At 37.0% G+C, this 19,701-nt stretch overlaps 1 protein-coding gene across 5 annotated transcripts in view; it reads left to right on the forward strand.

Moving 5' to 3' along the window:
- Window positions 1-19,701, forward strand: part of CPEB4 (cytoplasmic polyadenylation element binding protein 4) — a 64,115-nt gene that overhangs the window by 38,282 nt on the left and 6,132 nt on the right. For 3 of the 5 annotated variants that reach the window (XM_065873501.1, XM_065873498.1, XM_065873500.1), the window contains 5 exons: window positions 10,633-10,806; window positions 15,170-15,259; window positions 15,624-15,742; window positions 17,136-17,250; window positions 18,767-18,948. In XM_065873501.1, coding sequence (XP_065729573.1) covers window positions 10,633-10,806; window positions 15,170-15,259; window positions 15,624-15,742; window positions 17,136-17,250; window positions 18,767-18,948 — 680 coding nt within the window. Of the gene's footprint in view, window positions 1-8,863; window positions 8,888-10,632; window positions 10,807-15,169; window positions 15,260-15,623; window positions 15,743-17,135; window positions 17,251-18,766; window positions 18,949-19,701 lie in introns of all 5 variants that reach the window. The other 2 variants (XM_065873496.1, XM_065873499.1) reach the window with 1 other exon arrangement.

Consider the following 19,701-nt stretch of genomic DNA (forward strand, 5'->3'; position numbering starts at 1 on the left):
GTAACAAGTTAGTACTGGGTAGAAAATACAGTAGTTAAGCTTCAGCAGGTGGAGAAATGACATTAGTTTGCTCTGTAATGAATATGCAAGTTGCTATTAATCTATCACCTATTTTATGGATAATTATTATTCCTCCAAATTAGAGCAGGAACTTTTTTTAAACTTTGAGAGCCAGCTAATTTGCTGTCTTGAAACTGGTGACAATGAGAATAAATGAGACTCCCATAATGACACATAAAGAATGACTTAATCCAATGTTAGCTTCTGTAGAGTGACCTTTGAAATGTCAACATAAAAACCATTTCCATGTAGTTGGAAAAGTGTTCCAGGAGAAAGGGGAGGTAATCAGAGATCGAAAGTCAGACAAAACAGCCTGAGACCACAGGGCTTGACACTGCAAAGGACAAGGTCATTCACTGTTTGCTGTCTAATGACGACAAGAAAAATGAAGTTTTATTAGCCTTTGCAGTGCCTTCAGTAAATTCTCCTTGCCTATTCTAAATATTACCACTGCGCTGTTGAGTTCTCTTTTTATGTGCGTATTCTGAAGCAAACTAAATTTCACACGGAAGCAGGGACCATCTACTCACAGAAGGAATTAAAGAATTAAAAATTGTCTTTTTTGTAGTACTATAGTTTAAAATAATTGGGTGGAATACAGAAGTCTTGTTTACTTCTTTTGAATATGGATTTCAAATTTGTGTGTTCTTAATGCCTTCCATTTGCCAAAACTCATTTTCAGTCCCACCACTTCTGTGAATTATTCTTGACCAAATAACTGTATTCTGCTCATTCCCCAAACAAAGCAAAACCAAAAAATCCTACTCCTTGTCCATGCTATAGTATGAATGAGGAATTAAAAATTGCTTTTATGACTGGATTTCTTTTTGGTTAGTGTTTAAAATCAGTGTTCTGTAGAATCTAAGATTGTTGAGCCAAGAAATGTTAGAAGGAGATTTGATTTATGAGAGTTGCTGGGTGCATTAGATCCTCTGGAGACTATATGGTTTGTAAAAACCTCACTTGTTCATTAGTCTTTCGTCTTTTCATGCTACATTTGCTAGAAATAATGCCAAAATACAATATTTCAGTGTAAATGTGTGTAGACCGAAAACCAAACACAGTGGTGACAGTGGCCTCAGGATAAGGGGGAGTAATATAAGGCTTGCCATTGTAGCATGGTTTCATCTTTTCCTGTGGAACGAGTTCCAGAGTCAAGTGCTGGAAATTGCAGGGAACCAAGATTTGAGATACTGTCGTGTGATCTTAGGCAAAGTGATCAACTCTTTGTTGTCCCAATTGCTTCATGAAGTCGCTAAATTAGATCAGTTGCCCCTGGGGTCATCTTTGTTGAGATGAGAAAAAGAAACACTCTCTAGTGGGTTTTCCTTAAAGCCCAATTCACTTAATTTTTTTTTGAGTCTTTTATGAGATTCTTTCCTTTTACCTCCCCTCCCCCCTGCCCCGTTAATATTCTTTCTTTTAAGAGTAGATTATTTTTTAACAACCCTTACTTGGCAAAGAAAAAAGAAAGGTAACTTTCCCCTCTGAATGTTTATGTTTTGAAATTTTATTGGCCCGTAGATTCTAGAAGGAGACTGGATGGTTTTTACTGTTGTAGACATGGAAATTTTGTTATAGAAGTATACTGACTGAGGTTAACATTACCTCAGACTGAAAGATAGGATGATAAAGAACAAAGAGATGTCAAAGAGGGGAAACTTGCTGGCTCCTCAGGCAAGACCCAGAATATGGGGTTATGGCTGCCATGCTCTCAGATCCAGTATTCAGCTTTGCAAGGTCCCGGAACTTGATTTTGTCAGATTTGATCAAGTGCTAGTTCTTAATAACAAGCCAACTAGGACCGGACCGGACGCCAATTTATGCATTCATAATGAGGAGTACAACTTCTGGGTAGACCAGACGCTAGAATTTACTGATAGACCCATTCTCTGATAGCAAAGTCCAGGTTTTGGAAGACTGCTTAAAAATCTTGAAATTAAAGCAAGGTGAGGGTGGAGGGATGTTAAGACAGTTCTTTAGGCACCTTGATTTAGGCTTAGGCATTGCCTATTCTCTGCAGTCAAATTTATGAACCATCTTCTATGGTGGATTGCTTCTATAGATAAATTGATCTCATGCATATGTTGATTCTTAGTAGCTTTGTTCTCAGTATAGCTCAGGTTTTGGGGATCCCCATATTGAAAATCTAGTATAATCCATTAATTATGTTTAATGAAGATAAACTTAAAAATCACAAGTGCTACCCATTTCATAGGACTGTGGTGGAGATTTAAGTGCATGTGCAATCATTTAGCATAGCACCTGGCATGCAGTCAAATTAAATAATTAGAATGTCATTTTGGGGGGATTGGGAATATTAGTGCTAAAGACTTACAAGGGAAAAAAATACAAAACAAGGGATTATGATTGTCTATGAACGAACATGCTTTCTTTGTCTATTATTAAGAGCGATAACCTGAAACTTTATTTACTTTTAAGTACAGTCCCTTTGCATCTTACATCCATTCAGCTTTTTCTTAAAACTGAAAATAAAAGCCAAATATGTTGTGCTGCTTTATATTCATTATTCAATTTTAAGACTTTAGGGAACCATCAGGAGCTGTTCTTTCCTGTCCACCTAAATAGTCTACTCAGGCTTTTAAAAACCTTTAGAAAGGTGATTATATAGCTATACTCTACTTTGCTTCGACTATAACTTTCAGAGCTTTTCCTTCCAAGCCTCTGTTGAGCTGAGAACCATTTCTTGCTTTGTTTGAATAAAAATGTGAAAGACAGTTCTCACATCGACATTTGAATTTTGACATGATTTTTATTGTATAACTTGTTTTCAAATTTTCAAGCAATCACAAAGTGTTTTGGAAAGAAGTGGGGTTTAAATCCTAAATAAATAAAAAGAAAAAAAGATTCAGAGTAGTTAGTCTACTAGCTTCAGCAATTTATATTGGAATAATATTGGAATTTGCATGTACAAAGATAAAAAGAGCTTACTTATCCAGTGGATCAGATTCAGATTGCTTTCTTTTTTCCCCTTGGCTATGCTCAGTCATCAGTTTTCAGATTATGCACTTACCTTCATATTACCACTCATGACTCTTAAAAGACACTGCCAGTATAATTCAACAAATAATAATTGCATGTTCTAGGGAATTATTGTTGTTATTAGTCGTAGAGATATTTTTGAGGGGCATTCTTGGGGAAAATCCTTGGATTTTAAATGTATTAAAACAAAACAAAACAAAACAATTTTCTAGCTACTTTTTGGATATGGGATTCATTTGCTAGGACTACTGTTAACAAGTACCACAGACTGAGTGGCTTAGACAGAAATTTATTTCCAGTCTTGGAGGCCGGAAGTCTGAGATCAAAGTGTCAACAAGGTTGATTTCTTCTGAGGCCTCTCTCCTTGGCTTGTAGGATAGCTGTCTTTTCCTTGTCTTTACATGATTTTCCCCTGTGTGCAAGTCTGTGTCCTGATCTCTTGTAAGGACACCAGTCATTGGATCAGGGCCAACCCCGGTGACCTCATTTAACCTTAACCACCTCTTTAAAGGTCCTGTTTTAAATACAGTCACATTCTGAGGTTCTGGGGGTCAGGACTTCAGCATATGAATTTTGAGGAGGGAACACTATTCATCCCGTAACAGATGCCGTTTCCTAGTTAACCTTATACATAGTAGGAAGATAGTTAGAATATCCATTTTATGTTATGATAAGCAAGCCTGAAACTTACTCAGTTTCTCAGCTAAGTCCGAAAGGAGTGCTAAGCGTAGGCCAGACTCACCTTATATTCCTCTGGTGTGTCTTGGTTTAGCTCTGAGATAGATATCAGATTAAATGATTAATATTCTTTTTACCCAACTTGAAGCTTTATTTTATCCAAGAAAACTAATATTTAACCACCACTACCTCTGTATAAAAGTGCTCGTGCATGGTACTTTTTTCCCTAACCTCCCATTTCACTGCTTTAGCCCTTAGGATTAGCTGCTTCAAAAATGAACCTTGTGGCAGGGAAAGTTATAGAACAGCAAAGTATTGGGTTGGCCAAAAAGTTCATTCAGTCAGTGAACACGTTGTTCAGTAAAGTTCTTCGTGAAAATGAAAAATGCGTCTTTCATTTTTACTTAAAACTGAATGAACTTTTTGGCCAATCCAGTAAATTAGTTTCGAACAGGTGCATGTATGTATGTATTTCCTAGCCTCTGTGGTTGTCTCTCCCTTAGAAGCATCAGCTAAAACGTTTGCTCGTCCCAGAAGAGAAGATTAGTAAGAGATCTTTTAAAGGTTAGCATAGAACAACACCTCTTAATTATAGTTCTTTGGAAGGAAAGGGAGAAGATTTTTACTTAAAGGGGATGGGAGCGGGGCAGAAATCTATGAAAAGGGAGGGGAAAATTTACCCAGGAGAAATGTAGATTATAGTCACTTGCTGAAAATGTATATAATATGGTTCTAGTTGCTACAGTAAGGAGCATGTTGAGAGATCCCTTCTTGAAAAAGACAATATGAAAGCAGACTATAAACTCTAAAGTGCTCTACAGTTGTCAGCCTTGGAATAGTAATGGAAAGCTGAAAGTAACTGTTGAACACCAATCTAAGAATTTATACATACGAGTTTACTTTTGAGGAAGAAAATTATTTACTGAGCGTCTGTCTGACTGTCTGACCATCATATATACATGTGGTATCTTTTATGATTCTCTCTTTATTTCTCCATTTTTATAAATAAGAAACTGAGGATTAGGGATATACAGAAACTAGAATTACATTCATACTCTGCCCTTCTGTAAGATAGCTCTTTATAAATAATCCTCTCGTATCTTTATTATACCTTATCAACATTCTTTGAATATTGTTAATGCCAGCAGGCTAGTATAAACAGAAGCCAGTGTGACATAGGAAACTCTCTTAAGCATACATCTAAAGTAATGTTGTGACAATGAGCCCGTTAATAAATTAGGAGGTGATTTATAAAATCCTTTAAAATGATTCTTCGCATCTCTGTTGAATTGTATGCTTTGGTCTTTGTGATGATTTTCCGCTTTTGGGTTCTACCACCTTTATTCTTTTGTTAACAGATCAACTCCTTTTAGCTTCCAGCCTTTGATTTATATCTTTTTAACTGACTTACTAATTTGATTCCCCCACATACTTTTTTTTTTTTTGGTGCTACTGGAAAAGTCAGTTATTTGATAACATCTTTTAATCTGAGCCCTCTCCCCTTGTTTTTCCAAGTAGCATTGCTGTCTGCCTTCTCAACATGGGGGCAGTGAGAGGTAGATGGAGAGCCTGAGGTAGGCAGAGGTAGTGTGAATAGGATCAGTCTTTCATTGCCCACTAAAAGCTAGTCATAAAGTCCTATTATTTACAGAGTTGATTAGATGCCCTCGTGTAGGAAAGGATGCTTTTCTTTAATATATCATTTGTTTGTTTTTAATGTAAGTGCCAAGAAGAAAACCCAAAAGGGTCCATTAGCAAATATAGTAATATAGTGTACACAGTAGTAATAAATTTAAATGGTGCAGAAAAGGATAAAACAAGAAGTGGAATCATTCCTTCTTTCCCCATCCCAGTCCGTATCCTCAAAGGTTCTTGTGGTTGTTTCTAGAAAAAACATTTGTGTATATTCCCACGTATCTGTTTATATTTCCTTTATTTTTAAGTTCACGTAATAAGAATCATACAATACACACTTAGGCACCTCATGCAAACTACATTTTAGAGAGCTTTAATACGAACACATGAATATGTGCCATATTTTTTAAATGGCTGCATTTTTGTTACGAACATATCACTATTATGGATAATTTGTTCCTTTTGTGCCTAACAAATGTTATAAACATGAGAAAAAGATACTTTTAAAAAGATAAATGATATTTTCATTTTTATAATGAAATATATATATAATGTGTATTGAAAAAGACCCGGTAAGTCTTTCTGTACCTTTTGCAAGTCTAGAATGCCAGACTACTGAAATTTTACTAGAGGGAATTTACTGATGAATATAGGACATTTTTAAGCAATCTTGTAAAGACACTTTGGAAATAAAGTATTTATCATAGATCTTAATAACAACATGCATCCAGAAGTTATAAAAATTTATAGCCATAATGTTTCCAGCCCATTAAAAAAATTCTTGAATCATTTTAATACTGAACATTAAATTATATAAATCAAAACTAAGTAATAACTATAAAAGATAAACATATAAATAGTATTAATCGTAACTCTGATGGGAACTAGAAGATTTTTATTCAGTAATAGTATGCATTTTTGAAAACTTTTAACAGTGTATACTCTTTGGTAATTCACGGAAAATTCTAAGCAGGGTTTATTTTAGCTGATTTAGCCAGAAGCTTTTCAAAATATAGATTTCTTTAAACATATTTAAAGTGATTTTTTTTTAAACTGCCGCTTCCTCCAGTATTTGAAAAACATCAAATAATGTGCAACACTTGCAATCATAAGATTGGAAATCTGACATGTTCCTCAGGATAGTGGTGAAGCTCTGTGTTCTAAGTATTTCATCATAATATGTTTCACCAAGTATAATTTGAAATAGGTGAGAGAATTGTGCTTAAGTACCGCTTTTGTACATAGATGAAGTGGCACCACTTACCATTCATTCTGTTAATATCTGGGTTCTGGTTACATAGGTGTGTTCATGGTATGGAAAGTTCATTGAACTGTACACTTACAATTTGTCTACTTTCCTGTATATATGTCATATGTCAAAATCTACATTAAAATAATGTATAGCATTATAATAAGTGGAAATAAAAAATTTAAACATTCTCATTTTCTGTGCTCCAGAATGTCATTGTTTTTATTTTTTGGAAATACTTTATATTAATTTGCCTATTTGATTAGGCAGTTTTTGTAGCTATAAGCATTGTACACCTGTAACCTGTTTTCCCTAAATGTGGGAAAATGTTTCTAAATATAGTTTTTAGAATTTAATCGTGGAATTTAATCGTGAATTCTTTTATATTAACCAGCTTAATTTTGTGGTACAGAATCAAAGTTTGAAAGTACACGTTTGAAGACTTGGAGAGTATTTGATTTTTGCTTTTGATGTATAGCCTTTACCGTTCCTGAAACTGTACTTATTTTTGAAAAGCGGAAGCTATGAGATTTTTTAATGTTAATTTTGTAGCCTTTTAAAAGCCCACTCTTTTCAAATATCTGTTTTCTCAGAAATCCAAGAGGCATCAATCAACTTTTTAAGATTGACAGAACCAAGATATTCAAATAATTAATTTCCCCAAACTCCCTTGTCTTTGAAGCAGTTGTATGAATAGAATGTTCTTCTGTGATATTTTTGTCTTTCTAATCTCTGTCAGGTTCACTAAGTGAGAAAATACATCCACTGCCACCCCAAATTGAAGAACTACTAAAGTGAAAATCTAACAGCTGAGGGAGATTTTACTGGTTTTAATCCATTTGCCTAAGTACTTTGGTGAAATTCAATGTTATCTAGTAATGATAGAAATTATTTTGGTATGAGACATAATTTCATTTTAGAAAATAGGTACATGGTACTTCTAAGTTATAACTCAGTTATAACTGAGCTGTTATATCGAGAGGGCTAAGAATGAAAACCCTGACCAGTTAGTGTAGTGATCTCTTAAAATGTGCTATAATTTCTAACTGGAAAACCTATCCCAGCTTCCTGTTTAAACTTCCTTTCCAGTCAAGAGACCTCACTTGTTGCATATGCTGCTATTCTCGGCATCTTTCCTTGAGCATTACAGCACCCCTATTCATGCCACTGCCAGGTCTTGCAGTGCCCTTTCTCTGTTTTCTCTTTAAGGTCCATCTCAGAGCCACACCCTCCCCTCTCTGTCTCTTTAATCAGAACGAGTTTCTCCTCCTCCTCTGCTTCTGTTGCACCTAACACTTAACATGCCTATTGCTGTAATGGTTACGTTACCGTTATTTGCTTATGTGGCCACCTGGCCTTTAAGTTCCATGTAGTCAGACCCATGTGCAATTCATCCATAGTGTTTAGCAAGATCAGGCATGCATTCAAGAAATGTTTGTTGAATAGAATTAGGGTATTTGGACAAACTGCACATACAAATTCCAGTTTGTTTGAGGGAAGACATTTTCTCAGAAGTTTCCTGATTTGAAATTTATACTGCCGTTTTCTGAGTATTCAGGTATATACATACAATAATTATAAGTCTATATTATATTGTATTATACTATATTATATTCTTTTTCTTCTCTTCTTGGTTGGAATCTACTTTGTGATAAAATGCCAAACTTTTTACTTTTCAACATTTGGGCCATGGTGGAAGATTTGATTAGGGACAAGAAGCTGGCTAAAAGGAAGTTTATAAATTTCCTAAAGACTTCATTTGTTATGAGTTTCAATTATTAGGGAATAATTGAGAAATAGTATAAAACTGCTGTTTATCCTGTAGTGGCGAAAAAGTCATGAATTAAATATTGAAATATCTACTGAATGGCTAGTTAGCAGGGAATTTTGGGAGAAATTAAGATCAATATGGTAGGAGTTGGTTTAGATCATGTTACATATCCCTTAGTTTCATACTAGTTTGGACCTTGGGTGACAGAGCAGAAAACTTCCCTTAAAACAAGTAAGGCTCAATACACTTTTTACAGTGTCCTTGAAGAACTTAAAAAAGAAGGAATGCATTAAATTGACCTCTCACCATCCAAATTCCATATTTTTTTTGAGATGCTTACCAGGAAATGAGGAATACAGCCAATTTTTTTCAGTTTCTAAAGCTGGTAGATGAAATCACAGTTGATTCTTTTGACAATGTTTGAAAGGTTGTTTTTTTGTTTTTTTGTTTTCTCATTTGACATGCAGCAAGGACATATGGGCGAAGGAGAGGTAACATTATTGTTTCTAACTTTTGAATGTGTCAGTTGTATTTGGAGAGGACCCAAGTTTGCTCAATTTCTAACCCTTGTTGGGAAGCGGGTAGGGGGAGTGAAACATAGCTGTGATCAATACATACTCTATGTGTTATAGTTAACATTATAGACATTCTAATTTGAAGGAGTCAGAATGGTAGGATTTGGGTTTGAATTGAAATAATTTCAAACTCACCTTATTTATATCTGAAGATTTGTTTCCCTTTTTTCCTTTGTGAAAGGAATTTCTTAGGAGAACAAAATTAAGAATCTTTAAAAAGGAAAATATAGTATGACTGGTCCCAAAATACCTGATTATATTGGAGGTTCAGTTATGCTTAAATAGCTTAAATCTGCTTTCAAAAATTTTTATTTATTTCTCTATTTATTACTGAGCATAATACTGCATTTTGTTTAAAATGAGGCTGACTAAATAGATGACTAATCCTATAAATTTCAAACATTGGGGGGGGGAAAGCTCTACACATTTTAGAGAATTTCAAAGAATCATTTCCTAGAGTGCCTGCCTGAATAAACTTTATTTTTTGCCTCCTGTACTATAGTTTTGCCTTTTTATAAGAAAGTAAGTTAGACAGTCAAATAACGTAGCTTTAAAATATAAGTGACTTTTGAAGATCCAGAAATAACCTCCAATTTTAGAGTCACTTTTTATCTTCATTATATAACGCTTTTGAACTGTGGTTTTATAGGGTAAATTCATAACAAATATACTGTCAATTGTGTTTAATAATGAAAGTTGAAAGGAAGACAAGTGTGGTGACAAAAGGATATTGGAATGTTTCAGTAAAAGAAGAGCACTTAAGATATATTTCTGCAGAATCCATTAACGAATTCCTTATGTAGTACCTAGAAGTAAATTGGCAGCCTGAAAAGTGACAAAACAGTGCTTGAGAGATTCTACAGTTCTTTGTAGCTCTTTGCTTTGCTTATGATTTATACGTTCATAGTTTACTGACAGGTAAGTATGGGAAGAATATTAACCACATTGGCATCTCTGGTCTTTTCTGTTTTTATATTCTGAATGATAGTATTTTCTAACAGCAAATGTAATGACTAGTTTTTAGAATTAGACACTACCTGTACCAGCTGATAATTACTCAACTAAAAGAAAATTTTATCTTTAGCATGCCTAAAAATCTTAAATTCTGTAAGACTAGCCAACAAAATTGGATAACAGCATCAAGTGGATTTTGATGGCATCCCATTAGTTAAGGTAAACTGAGTGCTCACTTTAAAAATCAACTTGTTCATTTTAGGGACATTCTTAGAGGAAATTGGGCAGGCTATATTGTATGATGTTTTGAAGAAATTTAAGTGATCTAGCATCTGATGGTCAAATTTAATCCTTAGTGTACATGTGTAGGTTGCCAGTGGCCATGGGGCCCTGCCAAGGTGGTGCAGTCTGCTGCCAACTGCTTTCAAAAGAGTGCTCTCTCCTATTGTACTTTCACCTCACTCAAGTTTCCAGATCCCAGTGGGATGGTTGAGCAGCCCTCTGTTGAACCATGTACTTTCTCCCTGACTCAATTGGGACCTTAAGGTGATGGAAATTCAAGAGCATGTCTGAGTGATTTGTTGTTCAGTGAGAAAAATAAAAGCAGCAGTTTTATTGGATCTGCTGTTTTCCTTGTTTCTTGTGTAAGATAATCAGTGGCAAGGAACATTTTCTGTTAGCTTTTTTTTTCCTGCTTTCTGTTCCAGGTCAGTCTTCACTGTTTCCAATGGAAGATGGATTCTTGGATGATGGCCGTGGGGATCAACCTCTTCATAGTGGCCTGGGTTCACCTCACTGCTTCACTCACCAGAATGGAGAAAGAGTAGAACGATATTCTCGCAAGGTGTTTGTGGGCGGATTACCTCCTGACATCGATGAAGGTATATTTAGAAAGAGCTGTTTATAGCATGGTGCCCAGACTGTGGCACATAGTAGGTAATGCATAGGAAATGGTTGCTGTTATTATAATAACAGTCTTATCTGGCTCCAGGTGTTCAGTTGTGATTGCATTGTTCTCTTGTCCTGTCTTCCTAACACAACATGTAAGGTTAGTTCACGGAAGGAAAGGGAGCAGGACTTTGGGAACCCGCTGAAGCAAGTGGCTGGACTAAATCAAAAAGAGTAAACATCACTGGGAAAACCTCTCAAGGATTCTGCTGTGGGCAAACACAGATGCTAACTGCATTTTTGTCTGTGTGTCCTTCCTTGGCCAAGTTCAATTATTCATTTTCCTATTTTCTACCTTTTATGAGTGCTCTATAAATGTACAGTGAATTGTTTAAAAGTTTAAAATCTTAGAATAAGCCTGAACTTTTGAAAAATATAGCCTGGAGTCGTATCATTTTCTGAGTATTTTTTCACTTGTCAAATACTTACATGCTTTCTGAATGTTATACACTGTTCTTAGGGTTGTTTAAAGTAGTAAACAAGATAGAAAGCCCCTGCTCGCATAGAGTTGACATTCTAGCGGGGGAAGGGGGATAAAAAAATCTGTGAAAATATTAGAGAATAAGTACTGAAAAGAAAACAGGTTGATGTGATGTAGTGAAGTCTCAGAAGGGAGACTTGTGAGATTAGGTGGTTAAAGAAATCCTCTTTGAGGACATGATATTTGAGCTGAGACCTGAATAAGGAGCCAGTCATGCAAAAAGACATAGAGGACTATTGTCCAGAAGTATTTTATTCACCTGTGGGTCTAAGTGACCCTGACACAAATCAAAGTAGCGACCATACAGCAACCGTATATCCTTGCTTGCTCTTTGTTCCTAATCTATTTTGTCTTGGTTTCCTGAATGGAAATGGAAAGAAATGTTATGGAGGATAGAGGAGTTTTCTCTAAAAATCTATAAGATCTAATAATGAGGTTTAATAACTTCCCATTTAGATTGAGATTAAACTTACTGAGCCACTACATTTTCCTTAAGATGATCAGTCTTTTGGAAGATTGAAACAAAAATGGCTTCAAAACAGCCAAAGACTGAAATAAACACGGGGTTTTTTTGTGTATGTGTGTCTATGATAAAATGTCCTGGAGGAAGCTGTGCTGAAATTTCAGGCCAGACCGGCTCAATCTCCGTTCTGTCGTCAGAAGGCATAGCTTCTGTTCAAAGAGTTCATCCTGGGTTGAACACCTCATCATGATGTTGTTCACTCCAGTAAGCTCCTGGCTGTGACCTTTTCTTTTCTCTAGCTGGAATCGTCACTTTCCTTAGCATTATGGGTTTCTAGGTTTTATGAGCCTTTAGAGGTCAAATCTTTAACACTCCTGAGCCCTGGATGGACTTCAGTGAGGAATTTATATGCTTATATACAGAAAGAGAAGACTGACTTTTATCTGACCTTGCTTGGGATAAGATCCTTCTCTGGCCTAGTTAGTCTGTATCTTTTAGGAAAATTACTAAGCAATCTTAAATGTATCGTTCCTAAAATTCTTAGAGGCACAGGTAAATTTGACCAATTTGGCAAAGGAGGTGGTTTAAACTGAGCAAAATTAATGGGAATTGTGTTAGTCATCTTACTTTATCCTCAAGACCATGTATGTTGATAAGTTGGTAGCAATTCAGGCAGGCAGCCCTTTCTATTAAAATGGGAAATACCTATTCCTGAAGAATAATGTGTTCTGCAGAATTGTGCACTAAGAATCACAGAGTTTATGGGGCAAAAGGGGCTGGAGGCAGATCACTTAGAACCTAATGAAGTTTGTACCAGAAGCACTAACAAAAAGAGAATTAGTACCTTGGAAATAACTTGGACAGTTCAGGCAAGCAGCTCAGTATGGTTAGAGGCTGCCTCGAGGAATATTGAAAATGCACAAAACCAATAGAGCAGAAATGCTGGCTTGCTAGCTTGGAGGCAATGCAGATGAAAGTGGACCTCTGAGCAGATGAGGAATGGAAACTCTCAGGAGATAAGAGCCCTGCAAGGTTGGGGGGACACCTCTCTGACCAGAGAGGCTTGGTTGCTGTGCTCATTTTTTATTTTCTTATAATAGAGCTGAGGGGGCTTCTACCTGCACATCACACAAGCTGGGAGCTTTTTCCTTTCCTGCTGAAGGTTATGGTTCTCCCACTATGCTAGCTCATCTTGCTTAGGAAAGGTCATTTGTGAACCAGTATAATGTCTAGGTTACACTGACATCATTCCCCTATTTATCAATCTCACACGAGCTAAACGGTACCGTAGCAACAGGCATCATAGCTGTTCGAACAGACTGTTGTTTCACAATCTGGAGGAGATGAGAACAGTTCTTCCAGACTGAAATTTGAACGTGTTTCTCATCTCTCTTTTCTGTTCCTGCCCTACTCCCAGGTCTTATCTACATATGCTTACCTACTCTCTAGAAGTTCCCTGGAAATTTATTTTCCTATAGTCTACTCATTAGTTCTCCAAATATATAATATAGCATAACTGGTATCATTTACATTAATAGGAAAATACGATCAAGTCTTCCTTGTCCATCCCACGTGCCCTTCCTTTACCTTCTTCATAAGGCTCAGAGATATTGGTGTCCAAGGAAGATGGTTGGTGAGGGGGAAGAGGGTGCCAAGTGGAGGGCGTGTGTAGGTATACACATGGAGGGGCCTGCTCAGAGGCCTTGGCAGCAGTGTGCATGGTGCCCAATAAATGAGGGCAATAAGGGCTAGGGTGCAGAGGTGGAAGGTAGAGGAGACAGCCAGGGCAGCTAGCTGAAAGATGGGTTACGTTGAGCAAGGAAGCCAACATATTGAGGATAATGAGAACTTGGTTTCTCATAGCGAGAAGGGAATTTACAAACATGGGAAGGGGGGAAGGCTAGAGAAAAACATGGGACGTTGGAGTGGACTTGCAATTACCAGTATGAACTCATTTTTATAAATGTACACCGATACAGAAACAGTTGTAAATATCTGTGTGTATATTCATATATTTCCTAGCTTGGTCCTCTGAGAAGAATTAGAAATAATAAATATCCACTAGCAGTGACTATATGGAATACCCAAATCTCAGTTTCTGAATATCTTTTGTCACTGAAAGGAATGAGGATTTCTTGGGGTGTGGGGGGAGAAACGGCTAATTCTAAGGGTAGGGCAGAGAAAGAACAAGATGAAAGCCTGGAGTATCTTCTTGGGCCAGGAAGTATGGAAGCCCTTGAAGGATGATGGGGGGATAGGTCAAAAGGACATAGGAACCCCCACTGGCCAAATCAGGGACAATTTTGAAGACAGATTGAACATCAAAATAAATGAGGAGAGAATCAGATTACAACCCATTGAATAAAATAGGTCCATACTGATATAAATAAATACATGACTAAATAAATGGGGGAGAAGGGAAAACTCTTCCTTATTGTATAATACTAACTAGTAAATGTAGAAGGATTGATAGAAATAGGTAATCAGCATTTGGCAGTAATCATTGTGGTAGTTGATATAGGTAGGAGTCTTCAGTGGATGCCAAGTCTAATGAGGGAACAGGATATTAATGGATAGCACAATATTCCCCCACAAAATACTAATCAGATTCAAAGGGGAAAATGGTTTCTTTTTGGTGGAGAAACCAGGCAGGTATCAATTTGACTAGCTGAACAAGATTAACATACCTAGTGAAAGGGCAGGATGACATAGCATCATTATGGTGGTTTTCCTGTTTGGAATGCATAGGTCATGAAGAAACAGTACCGACCCAGGTTGAGAGCCATCCTGCAGAATGAATGGTCTGTATATTTTAAAGCTACTAAGCATGTAAAAGACAGGAAAGAATGAGGAACTATTGTAAACTGAAAAAGACTGATGACCTGGGACATGACATCTAAGTGTAGCATGGTTCTGGATAGGATTCTGGATCAGAAAGGAAAAAAGAGATATATTGTGATAGTTTAAAATTGGGATGGAGTCTGTTGATTTCCTGATTGGAAGCGGCGTTGTTTGGTGGTACATAAGGGAGTGACCTTGCTTTGAGCAGGTACCAGTAGTTGTGTTTGGGGGTAATAGAGCGTCATGTCAGAAAAAGATGATAGATAGATAGATAGATAGATAGATAGATAGGTGTAGATAGATAGATAGATTCGTGCATAGATAGAAGGGGAAGAGGCGGAAGACAAACGCACAAAATGTTAACAGTAAGGGGAATCCAGATGAAGGAGATGTGGGAGGTCGTGGTGTACTATTCTTGTAAATAGTAGATTGGAAACTTTTTTTCTAAACTATTTCCCAAAAATGAACATAAAAATATTTAAATCTGCTTTTTTGGTTTGTTGTTCATTAGATGAGATCACAGCTAGTTTTCGTCGCTTTGGCCCTTTGATTGTGGATTGGCCTCATAAAGCAGAGAGCAAATCCTATTTTCCTCCTAAAGGTAATTTTCAATATTCAATGTACATGCATAGTTTATCCTTGTGTTCTTTTTATAAATGTTTACCTTCACTGTACAATTTTTCATTGTTAAACTTACATTTTCCCAAATATGTCTTTAAAATTTGTATTTAGTATGTACTTTCAATTCAGATTTAATTTTACTCTAAAAGAGGTTTCAAGATAATACCAAACTGAACTTTATGTTGATATTATCAGATTTAGGGTGAGATTTAACTTTTAGGGGTTTCTGTTTGTTTTCATTTTTTCCTACACCTTTTCCCTTCCTTAGTTTTGTGCTTCCTTTCCCTCGAAGAATTATTTTAAAAATAGGAAAAATATAAGCCTTTCAAAATTTTTTTTATTAGGCTATGCATTCCTGCTATTTCAAGATGAAAGCTCTGTTCAGGCTCTCATTGATGCATGTATTGAAGAAGATGGAAAACTCTACCTTTGTGTATCAAGTCCCACTATCAAAGACAAGCCAGTAAGTGCAGTCTAGCATGAAAATAGCTTCTCATTTTTGCCTCTATTTGTTTGCTCTGAAAAACCCACAGACATCTTAATGTATCTGTTAATTGACACGTTTTAAGTAGAATCGAAATGAAAAAGTTTTGTTTTTGTCAGGTTCCTAACATTGACATTCTGTATATTTGTGCCCATTATTTTGACATTGAATTTTTGGTTAGTTAAAATATTGGTGAATCTTTCTATTAAAAGACTTCACCTGGAAATGCATTTGGTAGATATAAAGTAGCTGAATTTCCTCTGAATGACAGAACTCAAATCACAAATAGATCTGTCTTTCTCCTCTCTTTGATCAAGATTTTACCCAATACTGTCCTAAACTTTTTGCATATGGTACTCACCAGGTAAAATGAATTATGTATATACATAAATGTACATTGCATATTGTTTCTTTTTGAAGAAGTTTTTCTTTATTATAAAATTTAGTCTTTAGGAATAGTAGCAGCTAGCCTGTTTTGACAAATCTGGCAAACCAACAATCTGGTATCGCTCAGCCAGTACCTAGTGATGGGGTCCAGTTCAGGATGGAGGTGCCAGTGGGCTCAGCTCAAACAGTGATTTGTGGAGCTCCTCTTAGTGTCTTAGGGTTGTCCCAGAATTCTTATGTGGCTAGACTCTATTTGACTTGCTTGTTCCCTGCCAGTCCCTAAATTTAGGTATTTAAATTTGGGACCTTCTGGCCTTGGGACTTAGTTTGGTGTACCTGTTGGGAATACCCCACTATCGACCCCTTAGCCTTTGGTGTGGGCATCGGTAACAGTTTATACACGCAAACAATTGAATTGAGGTACTTGATCCTTGGTTGTTGTAATGGACACACTGAAGTGTTTTATCATAAAAAGCTTACTGCAGATATCATCAATATTTTTATTTTGAAATGCTTTTTGAAACAATGTAACAGATTTGTTAGTATCAGGGGTAGTTTGCATTTCCTGGACATAGGACTGGACACACAGTCCTAGTTCACATAGCACTGAATACTAATCAACATCCAATACCGTGCTAAATTTAAATTATATGGCTACTGGGGTGCTGCGTAGGAGAGGGGCCCAAATAAGCTGTAAAATAGTTAATTAACTTACAGATAATTAAGGGCATGTTAGTGTTAAGTGATTTGGGTTATAATAGGCAACTAAATTGAACTTTCCACCTTGGTTAGTTTACTCTTAAATGTGAAATGAAAGGTTGGAATATGCTACTTGTAAGTCTTTTCTAGTTTTCCAGTTTTATTGATTTGTAATGACATGGATTATTGCTTTTAAAAGTAAAATACTCTGCACTAATTTTAAACTTCCTTTCTCCATAAATTGTCTGTGTTGAGAATGAGACATTCTGGTTTGCACACTCTCTAGGTACAGATTCGGCCTTGGAATCTCAGTGACAGTGACTTTGTGATGGATGGTTCACAGCCTCTTGACCCACGAAAAACTATATTTGTTGGTGGTGTTCCCCGACCTTTGCGAGCTGGTATGATTAAACAAAGAAACAAACAAACAAAAAACCCTATTTATCCGTTAGCATAAGAAATATACAGATTTTTCAGGATAAATTCTCCATAAGCATTTGAGTTCATGTCTAGGAGTGAGAGTTCTGGAATCCAAGTGTCTGGGCTTGAATTCATGTGCTCTGCTTCCAGTTAACAGCTGAGTAACCCTGCTCAAATTAATTTCTCTAATTCTCAATTTCCTCATCTGTCAAGTGGAGTTATAAGTATGTCCTTTATGGAGAGTTGTTTTGAGGATTAAATGAGATTGTGGATGCCTAGTGCTTAGTGCACGGTCTCGTAATGCCAGTGCTCATCACTCTCATCATCATCTGAGAGACAAAAACCCTTCAGGCATGGGTTAGGTATCGAGGTGTTTGCTGTTTGCTTTCCACGTCCCCATGTACTCGACAGCTGCTTACTGAGCTCTGAAATACAGCAGGGTTCTTAGCAGTGCATTGTGTTTTCAGAGCAGTGCTTACAGAAGAAATTTCATCCCCAACTTCAAGTAACTTGAGGTTTAATAGTATAAGTGAGATAAAGAACATAAAATGAACATGAATGCAGTTTCAAAATTGTAACATTTCATGGAGAAGAAGATGCATTTATTACTTCAAGTTTCTTTTTTTTTTTTATTGATTATTTTTTATTTATTTTTGACCGCGTTGGGTCTTTGTTGCTACGTGCGGGCTTTCTCTAGTTGCAGCGAGGGGGGCTACTCTTCACTGTGGTGCACGGGCTTCTCACTGTGGTGGCTTTTCTTGTTGTGGAGCACGGGCTCTAGGCGCACGGACTTCAGCAGTTGTGGTACGCAGGCTTGGTAGTTGTGGCATGCGGGCTCTAGAGCGCGGGCTCAGTAGTTGTGGTGCACGGGCTTAGTTGCTCCGCGGCATGTGGGATCTTCCAGGACCAGGGCTCGAACCCGTGTCCCCTGCATTGGCAGGCGGATTCTTAACCACTGCGCCACCAGGGAAGCACTACTTCAAGCTTCTATGTGAAAAATTGGCAAATAGCTACACGGTAAGGAAAGGTAAAAAGGATTTTGTTGGAAATATGCTCAAAGGACCCCCAAAGAGCCTGCCAATCAGCTTTCTCGTGTTCAAATGATCATTTATATTAAGCAGTACATCGTTAACTGGTAAATATATGGTGCATCGTGGCGTAGAGCAGATAGACCGGGGTGCCAAGTGCAGCACAATCACTTAACTACCCATGACTTTGCACAGATCAGTCATCCTCTCTGTGCCTCAGTTTCCCCAGAAAATGACGACCTACTTCATAGGGTTGTTGTGTAGATTAAAAGTGAACACATGTGAAATACTCAGCAGAGTCCCTGCCCTTAGTTACAGTAGGTTAAAGATGAACGCATGTACAACTGGTTATAATAACTAGTTTCATTTTAATAATTGTTGTAATGACAGACAGATGAACTGCTTTTGATGTAAGAGCCAGATGAATTTTCCTGATTTCAAATGTCCCGTTTGCTCCTTCCGTATGTAGTGGAGCTTGCCATGATAATGGACCGGCTGTATGGAGGCGTGTGCTATGCTGGGATTGATACCGACCCTGAGCTGAAATACCCAAAAGGAGCTGGGCGAGTCGCATTCTCTAATCAACAGAGTTACATAGCTGCTATCAGTGCCCGCTTCGTGCAGCTGCAGCATGGAGAGATAGATAAACGGGTAAGTCCTGGACTACATTCTGGCAAGTTCTAGAAATGGCCGTCCAGGTCATCACCAAGCTTGGAGTGGGGGAATTTTATGTGACAGTAAATTGACAGCTGATGGTTATTCCCGTAGGACCCATTAGATGCATGCTCTGGGATACATCTAAGAGTTTCATATGAGTTTCTTCTGTCTCTTAGTTTTCTGAATAGCCTAACCAGAACATTACAGTCACTTTGCTTGAGTCCATTTAATCTTTCCTAAGGTGTCCCCTCCATCCATTCACTTATTCAGTTAGTCATTCAGTGCATATTTACCGAATCCTTTGTACTATGTTATATCAACTATACAAACATGAACACCCTTGAGATCTCCTCACGGTTTTTTTTTTAAACCTGGGATATCAAAAATACCTCAGCAAGCCCTATTTTCCTATGTAACAAATGATTGAGTAAATTCATTTCTAGGACGGCATGTATAAGAAATATTTCATTGTAACAGATTGAGTAGAAGAACTCAGCATCCTTTCATCTGTAACCTGTTTTACTGCCTGAAATTAGGTAGTAGTTCATTAGCATTATTTTCACACTTTATATCCCTCTTTGTTGTGTTTATCCTCTGAATCAAAAGGCTGGAAAAAAACCCTCAAAGTTAACGCTTCTGTTTTTTAATGTACTGTATTTGAGACTGTGTGTTCCAGTATATGTCTTTTTTCTTTGCGTTCACGAATTTCTTATCTTTGTGTTTCATGCATTCAACAAACATTTTAGT

Source organism: Phocoena phocoena, chromosome 3 (assembly GCF_963924675.1).
Source record: "Phocoena phocoena chromosome 3, mPhoPho1.1, whole genome shotgun sequence".
Lineage (NCBI taxonomy): Eukaryota > Metazoa > Chordata > Mammalia > Artiodactyla > Phocoenidae > Phocoena > Phocoena phocoena.